Source organism: Pholcus phalangioides, unplaced genomic scaffold (assembly GCF_987345545.1).
Source record: "Pholcus phalangioides strain wild (caught in Gottingen) unplaced genomic scaffold, Ppha-v1.0 ptg000011l_1, whole genome shotgun sequence".
Lineage (NCBI taxonomy): Eukaryota > Metazoa > Arthropoda > Arachnida > Araneae > Pholcidae > Pholcus > Pholcus phalangioides.
Genome location: NW_028301604.1, coordinates 62,444,201 through 62,459,380, shown reverse-complemented (window position 1 = coordinate 62,459,380; position 15,180 = coordinate 62,444,201). Strand labels below are relative to the sequence as shown.

Below are 15,180 nucleotides of genomic sequence, written 5' to 3'. Positions count from 1 at the left end.
TCATGCTATAGGCTACAGTTCAGTGATTTTTTACGTTTAAAGCAATGGTTCTTAACCTTTTTTTCCATCCTGCATCCCCAGTGCAATACGATTTATCTTCCTGCACCCCCTTGGATAATTAGTTTTCTATTTGTTATTTTTTCTGTAATCATTTACATTAATTATCTATATTAATTCCTTTTTATAAACTCTCTTATTTATTATTTTATTCCCTTTTTTGCATACTATTAATATTTAATTCTGGCTTCTTTTTCAAATAAATTCAAAAAAACTAAACTAAGTTATCTTTTTTTTAAATACTTACCAAAATTTGAGGGGAAAGGTTCAATGAATTGTTTTGACTTATTGATTCCAGAAAGTACAACAATATATACAGGGTTTCCTGTAAGTCCTAATGCGGCCTTTATTTCACCAACTGCTCATCGTAAAGGTATGGTTTCAATTTAAAAAATGCTCAAAATATGTTCAGAAATCACTCTGTACCAGTCCTGAAAGTGAAAATACAGTGTGTCATAAAATAAAAAATCTAAATTTTTTTACGGTCCCCCTGTACCTCAATTTTCAATTATAAAGTTGTTGCCCAGCTTCTCCTGAAGCCAACAAAAAATTCCATGTTTCCAAGAGCAATATTCGCTGGGATATTTGAATTCAAAAATCGAGAAAAAAAAGAGGGGGAAAAAAAAGGTGTAAATAAGAAAGAGGAGCGTTGTGTGTGTGTTTGTCAGTTTATGTGAAAACCGTGAAATATTTTGGGTATTAATGGTGTTTTTCTCAATTTAAATGGAAAGCAGGCATGAATTCTAATCAAAAAAGAAACTTTTGCAAAGGAAATTTCAAGTTCTACATTTCTACAAGTAAAAGTTAAAAGATAAGGTGTCAAAATATGTGTATAATTCAAGCTATTTTTTAAGAATCAAAAAATTCAATTTTTATCGTAATTTTGATTTTTCTGAATAATCAGTCAACATGTTGTAACATTTTTCTATCTCGCACCTCTGGTTAAGTGTCACTGATTTAAAGGCTAATAATTTTTTTCCTTCATGGTTTCCTCATGTTTAGCTTTTTTTGGCGAGAATTGAAAATATTGGATCTTGCCAATTCTCTCCAGGGTGACCACACACGCCGTGTTTCACATGTATTTAACTATCGTATCAAATTTATCAGTTGAGGAGGGGGAACATAAGAATCCTTAAATTAAATTTTGTATTTCAGAAGTAGGCATAATATGATGTGAATGTTTCTAAACACACTTCCTTTGTTTGAAAGGTCCCCACCTTCCACTTTTTCTAGTTTTGCGAAGTCTTTGACATCTTCAAAACCAATTCTACACAACACATCTGCTTTTACTTTTAGTAGAGATGAAGCTCTCTATTGTTCTGTAAATTGTTGTTTCCATGCTTGACATAATTCTGACTTCAAAATTACAAAGTTACATATTTCTGTAGCTTTTCATTAAAATTTTGCTTGAGATTCAATATTTTTCTTAGTAAAGAATTCTAATAAATTTTACATCTTATTTGTTAGAATTGAGCAAGCCAAAGAAATGCAAATTAATGTTACTATCACTATCTGTTAATTGGGCCAAAATGTACATTTTGAAATTTTTCCTTTCATATTTTCCAAAAAAGGTCAGACCTTTGATGTTTAGCTTTTGTTCAAGTCTTTCAAAAACATTTGAAGATATCTTTTCCCATTGACCGCTTTTTAGAACTTCTTGAACCAGCTTTAGGAGAAACCACTGAACCTTAGCATGGCCACAATATTATCCACAAGTACAGTAGAGTCTCGATAATTCTAGATGAACAGACTCGAGACTACCTCAGATTACCCAAATGGGAAAACTCGAATTATCTGAAAAACAATAGAAAACAACTTGGGGGGGGGGGTTAGAACCTCCATATATATCTATTTTATGGTAAATTAAATACACCAGATACATTGTATACTAAAAAATTAAGAAAACACAACTCCATACACACACTCCAGAGCCACCGGGCTGGATGAAACTTATCCTTCTTATCTGATGAGATTGTTGTAACTTGTTTTCTTTGGACCTACATATTCATACTTACTCTTACCTTTTTAATTCTTGATTCACAGGCTTAATTCATTAGATTAGGGCTGCCGAAATCCATTTCCTCTTTGTGACAGGGACTCTAGCACTGGAGACCCGATATGAAAATATTTTTTTTACACTATAAATGTACTGTTGAGGAACCTCTGGAAAATTCTGGCTTGAGGTCCCACCGAAGACCCCAGCATAGGGATCAAGACTCTCTTTAGTCATGGATGAAGATATGGTGCCGGGGAAGTTCCGAGAAGGCCTCGGGACTATTACATCTGGTTACAATTTTCGAGAGTAAATATGCGAATTGGAAGGCATGTATTTTTAGCTGGATAGAGGGCCTAGGAAAAATCGTTTTGCCTGGGTGCCCATCAAAAGCGTACAGAATCAAATTTTTGAGGGGGGGGGGCACAAGGAATCTTTCCAGAGAAATTTTCAATTACTAACCTTCAAAAAAGCATTTTAAATTAACCTTTTAATAGCCAGAGAACATCGGTTTTATTAATTAGAAAAAATGTTTTTCTTATATGAAAAGAGCACTTGAGTTTTTTTCTTAAATTCACAAGATTCCAAACTTAATTTACAAAACAGAAATTTCATTCATTTCAGTACTTACGCTATAAATTTAGTTTTTCTTTTAAGTCACCTATTTTTAAGGAATAATAAAAGTGATTGAGATCTCAGTCCCCCCCCCCCTCACTTTTGATGTGTTAAGAACTGGATAGATGAGTGAATAAGAATGAAAAATAGTTTTCATTGAACAAATGTGTTTAACATAGAAATTTGATAAAGCTAATAAAAATTGAGCATTTACTTATTGCTAATACTTAATTAACATCAACCTAATAAGAAATGCAGATATGGTATTCTGCATATTTTTCTGCATGCTCATAAATTGAAGAAATATGTAGTTGCTTTTGGATTAAATTATATATTTTGCAATGCAATTATTTAATTTTTCTCTACTCATTCCACTCTCATACAGATGATCAAGAAATACAAAAATGCTTTGCAATCTACTCTATTTCCATTTAATTCATGTCATTCAAATCAAGATTTGTGGCAGTAAAAGCAAAAATGAAGCTAAAACTACTTTAAAACTACTTGAAAGCAGTTAGTAAAACAGAAAACATAAAAGATGCAGAGAAAAAAAACCAAGTTTAAATCAAAGAATTCAATCAGTTATTGGAGTCAAGATATTTAATCATTTTCCCGAATCTGTGACTCAAATTTTTTAGCATGCCGGAAAATATGGGTGTTGCTGCATGCAGGCCTATTTTTCTGTTTCCCAGTGTGCTGGCTAATGTAGGGTAGTATGGTATATATCCTCCATTCAAAAACTGTAGTGTTTCAAAAAGACTGCAATTAATTTTTATTCTTGGCTTTTCATTTCCTACATAAATTTTTGATATCCTAAATGAATTATTTTTCTAACTTTTCTAGCGAGGATTTACCCCTCTTCATTTAGCTGCAAAGTATGGAAACATCAAAGTAATGAAACTAATGTTACATAAAGATGCTCCAGTTGATGCACAAGGAAAAGTAATGCATTCAATCTTTCTTTTTTCAACTTTGAAAGGCATTCATGCCATCAAGAAAATAATGTATGTAACAATCAAAAGATATGTTTAATGTATATGAGAAGGATATTTTCAACTGGTTAAATTGTCACGAATTACAATAAATAAATAAACGTGTAAACTTTTACCTTTAGCAGTATGGATAGAACTCTCTCATTGACTTCATAGATATAAATATGGGAACAACCAAAACTATTCATGTGTATTGCTGCTTTATTTATTACCCACATGTTCCAGCACATCATCAATGAAAAGAATAATAGTTTAAAATTAGTCATGAGCAAACTTGTTGTTACTCTGAGCACAGAACTTTGAGGTCTGCACAGAATGACAAAACAGCATGCTACCATGTAAAATTTAGTGAATTTCTTCTCTGCTGAAGCATTTTTAGCTATATATGGTCATGCACACATGCAGCTGGGGGGGAATATTGTTCACGAGCAGGAATTTATGGCATTTACTTTGCTAGAAATGTCTGATCTAGGTGTATTGTTGTGTCTTTAGTTCACACTAATAAATTAGCAATCACCATCAAACACAAATATTCAGTATTTATTAGTAATCAGTACATCTCTTTTTTTCCCCCAACCATATTTACCTATTTTCATTGTTGTTTATCAAGAATTTTAATCCAAAGTTTCAATAAACTTTTTTTACTATTACAAAAAAAAACCTTTTTAATATGAATAAGTATGACATGTCTTTGAGATAGATATTTGATCAACTATGGCTAGGAATATCATTCTCTTGTTAAAATTGTAATTTATTCTGAAAATCACTAGTTCTTGATAAGTTTGTTTTCTTTCTGTTAATGCAGTCAAACAACACTATAATAAACTTTAAGAAACCAAAATTTGGCTTGCTATATATATTTTTCTGTATGTTTTCTATATCCAATGTAATAAAAAAATATCAATCATATTGCAAAAAAACAAAAAATATTATCATAATCATGCCTACCATAAATGACTTGAATATAATAACTGTAATTTAAAAAAGTAAATCAATCAATCTGGCTCACACTTTCTGAAAAGTAAATAGAAGCATAACTGGAAAAAGTGCTACCAAGGCAGGTATAAATTCACCTGACTCAAGTGATAGTAATCTTGATGACGATTGGTGCAAAAATTCAGCTCACAATGTTGTTGTTATGTTAACGTGTGCATTCATATCCATTAAAACATTTGTTAGCGAGGCTAAAGATTTTTGAAAAAAATGTTTGTTAGCTAAAAAATTTCTAAGCTGAGGTATCTAAATGTATATGCCACCATTTGGCACCTGTTGTGCCAGGGATAACAACTTGGCATCACACTGGTAGGAAGAATTGAGTTACTGTCCATGTTCATAGCTTTTAATAAAAATATGCTGACTGTGGAAGGGTTGAAAATTGCCATTTCCTTTTCAAAGTTTCAAATTGCTTTCTGTTTCTATTTTAAGAGCTCATTTAAAAGTAGTGTAGAAAATTTAGTTGATAACAAAGTTCTGTTTCATAAACTTGCAATAAGGTTTTCCTTAACAAAAAAGAACTTTAATCACTATTTGGTCACCTAGCAGGTAATACCAAAGTATTTGTGTAACTAAATTACTAGCGATTTCAGTCTATTTCATTATCCTCAAGCATCCAAACAACTTATTTTTGTTTATGTCCAAGTAACATTGAATGTCATGTATGGTATCTTCTCTGATATCTCATTAGTTGACTTAGACATAGTAATCTAGCAGATATGTTAGGTTTTCACTGTAACAGTGAAGGTAGGTCAGTTTTGGTGTTAAGACATACATTTGTTTTAGCAATGCAGTAGAAGTCTTTCATTTTGACAATAATTGTAAAACCAGATCAAAAAATTTTAATGTCTATTTTATGAAAGTTCAAATACTTAGTGTCATAGCATGACACTTTTTTTTTTAAATAAATGTATATATACAGTATATATAATATATATATATTTTTGCTTTTCTTTGCGCGTACATAAAAGCACATGCAAGCAATAAGCATATCTTTTGTTCAAAACTTCTACATCAACTTCAATGAAAGCAACTCAGTATTCTTATCCAGTGTTTTAGTCATAATTTTGCAATTTATAGAAATTTATAATGACTTTACATATATTATGACCAATGCTGCAAATGCAGCAACATATATTATGACCAACGCTATAGAATCTTGACTATACAGCCTAGTCTTTTGGCAGCATGACGTTGCCAAATCATCAGAGCTGTTGCCAAAATTTGTTAAGTTTGTTGCCCATTTGGCAATATTTACAGCATTAATTTTCGTTTTTACATAAGATAATGACTATTCATAGGCAAAAAATTACATAAATGATATAAGTTTTAAAAAAACATACAGTACAGTGCATAACAAACATTTACAGTGAAACTTGTGTGAAACGGAACATCAATAGACTGAAATAGTGTACTCAACAACTCAGTTCTGCTTTGGTGGTGCTTTTCTACAGACAAAAGAAAAGTTCGAGAAAATTCCCCACCATTCTAACGAGATCATATAGATTTCTCTGGTGCCATGACGTCACCAAATTATCGGTCAGAGCTGCTGCCAAGCTTCTCTAAGTTTCTTGCTGATTTGGCAAAATTTACAGAGGAATATGTTAATTTTAATTTTTACATAATATAATGACTATTTACAGGCAAAAAATGACATAATAAATGATAAATAAAAATTATTTACGAATTTTCTTAACAATATTTATGTTCTTGGTCTTCCTTTTTCTTTAATAAATTTTTAAAACATACAGTATAGGACATAACAAACATTTACATTATTTATACATTTATGTATAAAGTACATTACATGTATGTATAAACCACACAGACATGTACCAAGAAGTCACAAAGTATGAATAGAAGTGGTTTTTTTGTATTAAAATGGTGTTTTTGATGGTATGGTGGGGCTAGGAAGTGAGTATTTATAGAATTCCAGCCTATCCAGCTTTTCTGTTATCCAGCTTGCCTTCCCCCCACATTAGGCGATATAGTCTGGATTCTACTGTACCAGTATCAAGTTTTTGAATATATTATGACCAACACTGTGCAAACACTGGTAACAAGTTTTTTCGATTTTAGTTACTTTTTTTTTATAATTATATTTGCACTGTATATATATAATTGAATTTATATATGAGCTTGAAATTATTGTTTTAATTTTCTTTCAGAATGGACTCACTCCACTACATGTGGCAGCACATTACAATCATGTAAATGAAGCTTTATTGACTTTGGAAAAGGGGGCATCTCCACATGCCGCTGCTAAAAATGGGTATACTCCTCTTCATATAGCTGCCAAAAAAAATCAAATGGATATTGTCACAGCTCTTTTAGAATATGGAGCAAAATGCAGTGCTGAGTCTAAAGTAAGTTTATGAGTTGCTCCAAATATCATTGCAAACATGTGTCACATAATTTATGGGAAAAAATTTCTAGTTGCACATCAATTTGATAATTTATAAAATTATTTAATTTGAAAAGCACTGTTATAGGGGTAAGAAAAGCTATTAATTAGCAAATTTCCACTTTTCTACAAAAAATATATCTAACACTGATAATTGAATTTTTTTCAAGATATATGGGCCTATAAAATCAATTCTATATAAGCTTTTGTTGTCTGATGTTTTGATCTTTGCATGAGCAATAATAAAGTGTTAAAAAAAATTGTTCTGCTTTTAGATTAATTCAAAAAATTAAAAGAAATGAAAAATAAGAACAAAAATATTTAAATTGGCAAGTTTGAAAGTGTCTTCAAATTAGTTCATATTGCCAGTTTCTTTGTTTTTAGTCACAATTTTCAACCTGATCTCAAGGTGCTAAAAATATTAAACATTTTCTGGGAATCCCTATTTTTCACTACTTTTGCTATTCTGATTCTTAAATCTTTATTTTATTTTTCAAAAAATAAGAGCAAGCAAAAACTACGATGGTCACCTTTTTTAGTAGGAACTGCTAATCAGAAGAAAGAAAAAAGTGCTGAGAAAAGTGGAACTATTACTAGTGAAAGGCTTTGTACTTAACATGATAAGGAGCTAATAGCATATGATGATGTTGAGATGCCACTGATATGTTTGTACCCTTTTATGGAGGTAGAAAACTTTGAATGCATTTTGATCTAGCTTCACGATAGGTGACAAAACTGGTTTTCTTTTCTTCTCCAAGAGTCAAAATATAGGAAAATATTTTGTTTAAACAGTTTTGTTTAATTGTTTAATATGGAGTGAAAAGAATGACTTTTTATAAGAAAATTACGGAGTATCAAAGTGAAACATAAAACTAGTGATAATATATATCATAGTACTGTCAATATTAATTGCCCTATTCTTTAGCTGGGACAATCAAAAACTTGTGGTGTAAGCAGAGTGACGGCTTGATAGGGTGATAATACAAAGAGATTCTCTACTGTGTATGTATTGTATATTATATACAGTGAAATCTCTCTCTCTTTTTATAACGATACTCAGCAGATCAAAGAAAGAAAATTGTAGAAGGATTATAATATTATTACAAAAAGTATCATAAGCGTCAAAATACACACCCAAACTAATACTGTTGTTGGCAGAGGTGTATGCAGGGGGACATAGGGGAGCAGTTCCCTCCCCAAGCCAACCAAAAATTTAAAAATTGTTTTATATTTATGTAAAAAAATAAAAATATATCGAAAGAAAATACCTTTTGTATGCTATTCTAACCAATTTCTGTTAATTTAAATGCTTTTTGAAGGGTGATAATTCAAATTTCTCTGGAAGAAAATTTTTGTGCCCCATTTGAAGGTCAATCCTGCCTATGCCTGGTTATTGCCAACTTGTTTAGTTCAGCATTGTTGGTATCACCAGAAAATGTTCTTATGACCATTTATCTGTCACTTAAAAAGTAATTAATTAGTTGAATAATAGGTTGATATAGTCATTATATAAAAACTTTTCACAATAGCATATTAATTTCTTTCAAAATCTCTGGTTTCCCATCTTCATTTGTTGTAGTTTTCATCATTTTCCAGTAAAAAATGAATTAAATTGAATTCAATTTTTTTTCAATTTTTTATCATTGAAAGAGAATCTTAGCTTGTTAAATGAAGTAGAATAGAACGCTTTTTCAGAGAAGCAACAGCAATCATTGATTGTGGTGATCTTAAATTTTTTTTAGCTACATCAAATGGCATTTCATCATTTTCAATATTATTGATATTATTTTTAGTTTTTCTTTAATACAACATAAATATGTTTTGGGTCACTCATACATTCAGAACTAGGGCTTTTAAATTCCAGATATTTCGGAGCCTTGAGGAATCGGAAACAGAAAATCATATTTCCAGAGAATAGAACTCCTGAAATCACATTTCTTATTTAGTAATGTATTGAGAATGAAGCTGTAACCCCACCCCCCAGGTCACAATATTTGACATTTATGTATGTTAATTTTCTAATAAATTTATAGTATAAAAAAATTGAAGGAAAAAGATCCCAGGCTATATAAAATTCCATTCTCTACTCTTGTGTGTGTGCGAGGGGGGGGGGGCATCAATATTAAGTGAATATTAATTAAGAGTAGGTGTCATGAAAAACAGCTGAGAAATTTATCCAGTTGCTCATGTACTTTGTAACCTATACAAATTTTATTTCATCTCTCAAAGTATTTTCCTCTACATTATGGGATAGGAACTTCAATATTAGATCTTTTACAATAATTTTAACATCTCTATTGCTTAGGGCTTGAAGTGCTAATCGTGTAAACAGATTAGGGATTCAGACAGGGGTCGAGTGGGTACGTGCATATATTTGTGAGTCTCTCTCTCTAATACCTTCGTAATTTACTCTTTTCGCCATAAGTGACCAAGTTCAGCTGTCGTGAAATAATATTAATTACATTTATAATGTTTTAAAATTTCTGTATATCTGCTATACTTGCTCTATACGAACATATGCATATAAACAATTGAGTTTCCAATAATCCAAGGTGGATACCAAAAACTTGATAACATTAAAAATGATACTTAAAATTTTAGATTTGCTTAGAAAAAGACATTTAAAAAAAAAAAAAAGGACTTGCACATAGAGCACACTGTATTTTCTTCCTTTAATAATTATGGATATTTCTATTTAATTTGAAGAAACTTTTCATTTTTTTCTCTTGATTTAAGTCACCATTTCAGAAGCTTAACATTTGTAGACATGGCTTCAACTTGAAAATGCAACATCTTCACTGTTCAATTGGAGGAGAGAGCATCTTGTGGAGCATGAGGTGTTTAATGATAGTGAACCACACTAAAACACTGATAGCCATCACCCGTATTTCTAAGACCCCACAATGCACTACATTGCGGGAGATACAGCAACGCTGGAGGGGAAATTGAAAATCTACAGTTTTATTCTGTAAGCACACCCACTTGCCACATTTTCTGGCTGCGCATACCAGCAGCTTTTCTGCCACTAAATCCATTTTGGTGTGTCAAAATGATGTGGAAACTTCTGTAATCTATTGAAAGGTCTTTCGAGCGCTCGCAATATGTTGCGATGAAATTTGCTGCAGCTGTCTCCTATTGTTTATGACAAAGACATCATTCTTCTTCCAAAGTTGCAAGAAAAATAAGGGATGGTGGGGTAGTAAGATGTAGGGTAAAATCAAGACACTGAACTTGGCACTCTTCAAATGTTGCCAACTATTTTCAAACGAGATCTGCTCCTTTTTTCTGTGAAAAAATACCGATCTATTTTTGAAGCTAACTAAATTGCATAATTGAAATATTACTGGCAAAAAATTTTCTAGTTCATTAAGAACACGCTTTTAGTTTTTTTAATGAAAATTTCAAAATGTCTGGTGGTTTAATTTTTTTCATTGTTCACAGCACTGCTTTTCAATGATGCTTTGCTCATGGCCCCACATACTGCCATAAAGTCCCAGGCATGGGTCTCCACATCCGGGAGCAGGGCCATCAGCTGAGACCTTTTTCAGGCCCCAGACCAGATTTTTCACGAGCTGTCACAAATGAATTTATAATAATAATAATAATAACGTGATCCTCACGATATAGTGTGAAAAGACAAAAAATAAGAATCATCCCGGGCTCCCAGGATGGAGCCCTGTTAGCCCCACCTTTGTTTCGCCATGACTTTACTGTAAATATACATGTGTGCATTTTCTTTCATACATATATGTACAGTCAAACTTGATTATGACAGCCTTCTTAAAATTATGTTATTATTTGATTGAAACTCTCTCTCTCTCTGAGATAGAAGAAGGTTTGTTTTATCACATAAGCTGGGTGCCAAATGCATAAAGGAGCCTCATGTTACACAAAAGTGAAAAAAACAATAAATAAGATTTGAAATAGATGAGGGACTAATTGATATTTCAGGGTTGGGGGGGACAGAACATATCTTTGTCAGTGGGTCCCATGATGCTCTTTCAAGACATCCCTGGATAGAGTGTTTTTAAGATACTGGCATAAAATATGCTGTCAGATATTATTATGAGCAAGACCAGCTTAACCTTTTGTGGTTCTATGTTGAGGTGGACTTGACATAGGGCCGCGTTAGGAAGCATTGGTACTTTTTTATTACATTGACCTCTTACGATAATAGGAAGGCACCTGTGCATTTGGTTTCTTAACAAAACTTAGAAACTGTACAAAAACTGTGTAGGGACAAACATTCAGGGGCTTTATGGAGAGTGCCAAGTCCAAGTTAAAAGAGAAAAAACACTTTGTAGACCCCCCTCCTCCCAAAAAAAAAGAATGTGGTTGCCAGGTGCCAAAAATAGGTCCTGCAATGGTACAGATTTTTTCTTGAGCTACCCATGTGTCGTGTGCCCACCCAAGCACAGCCTAGGAGTTCAACACGTGCATAGAGCATCGAATTAGTGAGATGAAAATCTGAAAAACAAGTTGTGTTTAATACAACCTATAAGAATCTAATTGACGTTGCTGAGAAATTTGGGGAGAGGAAAATTTAATTAGCAGAATGGTGAAGCTCCATTTGGCACAAATTAATTCCTTGATTAGCCCGCTCAAATTGATAACAGTAAATTTACAGTACATTTGCTTTCATACATGAGCATATAGTTTAGCTTGGTTATAAGGACATTCTTAAAATCACAAGATTATGCTGTTGAAATTGAGATATATACCCTAATATCACAGCGATATAGAATAACGTAGAGTTTCTGATACCGTCAGATGTCGCATTCCAATATAGAACTATATTTAAAAGGCATACATTTTGATTTGGTACTTCAATGTCGATCGGATATAGAAATTACTTGATAAGCGACATAGTTTGACTTGGGAAGTCCGATATCAAACTATATCAAAATGGCATACTTTTTCTATATAGCTCGATGTAAAGTATCCAATGTCGAACTAGATATTGTACAATGTGGTACTTCGCGATGTTGATCGAATATAGAAATTACTTGTTAAGCATTGTAGAAAATTCAATATCATTCACCGTCATATTCCAGTATCGAACAATATAAAAATCTCATAGTTTTTTCTATACAGGTTGTCCCAAATTGTATGCACCATGGTAGTTTAACATTAGTTTCAACAGATTATAACACATGATAATGGCATATTTTTATGTTATTCAAGTAGAATAATCTCTTATTGTAGGATTATGGAAAATTGTGATTAGTCTAAAACAAGTTTAGTCTAAGGCACAACTTCTGACTAGTTTATAACTGATTATATAAAAAGGTTATCGATCACCTTTTTAATATATTGTTTCAATTTGTTTATAATTATAACTTCCATTTGAAATAAAATATCATAAACAATGAAATCCTAATTTAATGATATTCAAGGATCAAGAGGAAAGTGCTTATTATTGTACACGATTTATTATTATCGATGAAATATATTAACACTATGGATGAATAGAGTATGCCAAGACCAGGGAGTAATATCGTTATATAGCCAATTATCATTGCATCAAAGTTTCAGTCATGTTTAATTCATAGAATGGGAAATTTCAAATAGGTATAGTATACAGATTTCAAATAATACATTTGCATGTTTGCATTTAATCTATTATGTACATCCTTTGAACAATTTTAAAAAAGGGCCCCTCTCGCATGCAGGGAGGGGGAGGAGCTGACAGAGAATTCAATCACTCTTCAATTTTTATACAAAAAAATGTTTTGTATAAATTATATATAATTTTACACAAAAATTTACAACAAAAACCCATAAAAAATTCTGCCTTGATAGCTCATGGGTCCAGCTTCATGGTCCACCCAGGGTAGGGCTGACAGGACTTTAGCCGTAAGGGCCAAGTTAATTACCATAATTGTTTGTTTTTCATGCTATAAATTGTAAAAGGGCCTGTGAAAAGTCTGGCTCGGGGGCCTGCCAAAGATCCTGGCCTAGGGCAGTGGCATCTTAACACTTAGTCCTACCCGGGCACAGCCTGAGGACTTCGAGAAAAGAGGGGCCTTGCAAAAAATAAGAAAATTTGCCCGGCGGGGACTCAGAAAAATCACTTAGCCCTGGGGCCCTGCTCCAGCACTTGTTCTTAGGGTGGAAAAGAGCCCCTGATCATTTAGTTTATTGGCAAATAAATATTTTTTCACTATCACCAAGTAGTCATGCCCCCCATCCTGAAGTTGTGTCCCCTGGCCAGAATCTTTGGTAGGGACCCAGTTGAAACTGGGTACCAGAGGAAAAATATTAAGGAAGAAAATATTAAGGGGGCTGAAAATCCCTTTTCCCCCTTATACATGGTACTTAGGGGCCCTTCAAGTAAATTTTTAGCCATTTGCGTAAGCAAATTTTTAGCCATTTTTGACACCTCCCTCCCTTGTCAGCAAAATTTCATCATCAGCTTTGTCCCTCTGAATCCTAACGCATATTGGTGGGATCAGAGATGTACACGGGGGGGGGGGGGGGGGGGGTTTAATGCAAAAAAATATGTAATTGAAATTTCGGAAGAAAATACCTTTATATGTTATTATAATCAATTTCTGTTAATTCCAATGTTATTTGAAGGCTATGAACTCAAAATTTATCTTTAATAAATTCATTGCTACTCTCCTTTTAAGCCATATAATGATAAATTGCATAAAGGCCCTTGGCCTGCAGACCAAATATGGCCCTCGGGGTTATCTGATGCGGCCTGCCCTCCTCAAACCTAATTTTGTAAAAATGAACTAAGCTCCAACATTTACAAATTGCTTAAGTGTCCTGTGGTACAATCCCAGAGCATTTAAGCAGCCCATGGCACATTTTCAGATCATTTAAATGACCCAGGACACAGTTCCAGAACACTTAAGCAATCTATGACACATTTAGAGATCCCTTGAGTGACATGTGACGTAGTTTTAGAGCACTTAAGTGGCCCCCAGTGCGGTTCTACATCACTCAAGTTCCCCACGGCATATACTCACATTATTTAAGTGATCCACGATATACATAAAAACAGATCACTTGCGTGATGCGTGGCACAGTTCCAGAGCACTTAAGTGGCCCGGACACATTTCCAGATCACTTGGATTCAGAGATTATTAAAGTGGCTCTGTAGGGCACTTATCAATGGGAGGGGGAATGTTACTTCAAGTGCCCACAAACTATTGAAAGGTTTTTCTCATTTTTAGCTCACAGAGTAAGATGCAATTAAAAATATTTCATATTTTCATGAAGGGTGGTTGATGATGTAAGCATTACCCAACCCCCCTCCCCCCATCGATGCTGACATAATACTTGAATGGCCGCTTGAGGCCATAGGCGGCGTAGTGCATTGCATTGTATATTCATGAACTATTGAGTGGGGGAGGGGCAAAGCCATCTTAAGAGCACCGTAGACCTTCAAGCCAAGTGATTTTTCCAAGGCCCATCAGGCAAATTTGCATATATGCGTCTCGAAAGTTTAAATTCGTGGTTTCCAAACTTCTTGACAAGATATTTATCTGTGGAACCCCCCCCCCCCACCACTTAGAGTGACCATATGTCCCTGTTTTCCAAGAAATTATTAATTTTTGGTTAACAAATGTGCTGTGTTTTTTTATTTCAGTTCCAATATATGGGATGAGTGATGAATGAGATCATTATTTTTCAATATTTACTAAACAGTGTTGTTTTATTATGAAACTAGACGTGTAGGGAAGTGTATGTTTCTTGATTTTTATATACAGTGTGATTCAAAAAGAACTATCTAATTTCATTTTTAATTTGAAATTAGATAGTTCTTTTCTCTTCTTTGTTTGCAATAGACCATTAATAATATTATTCATAATACATAGACTTTTTTAGTAGACCTTTTTCATATTACTTATCATTCTGGTTTTCTTAATTTTGAAAAATACCTATATAATTTTGAAATCGGACAATTCTTTCCAAGTCACACTGTATAAGTTTTCATTTTCATACTCAAAGAAGAGGTTTCTAACACCCCTATCAAGCCGAGATTATAGTGTTATTTTGCAGGAAAAACATAAAATCTCCTTCAGAAGAAAAAAAAATGAACCCCTTCCGTTAAAATTCTGTCTGTGCCTATAAACATACCTATTAACTTGATATATTGATTGGAAATTTTTTTT

General features: G+C 32.9%; 1 protein-coding gene across 19 annotated transcripts in view; it reads left to right on the top strand.

Annotated features, from left to right (window-relative positions):
* Positions 1 to 15,180, top strand: part of LOC149080678 (uncharacterized) — a 312,101-nt gene that overhangs the window by 121,796 nt on the left and 175,125 nt on the right. For all 19 annotated transcript variants that reach the window (XM_089239891.1, XM_089239884.1, XM_089239883.1 and 16 more), the window contains exons 13-14: positions 3,509 to 3,607; positions 6,819 to 7,016. In XM_089239891.1, the coding sequence (XP_089096017.1) occupies positions 3,509 to 3,607; positions 6,819 to 7,016 (297 nt within the window). The remainder of the gene's footprint in view (positions 1 to 3,508; positions 3,608 to 6,818; positions 7,017 to 15,180) is intronic.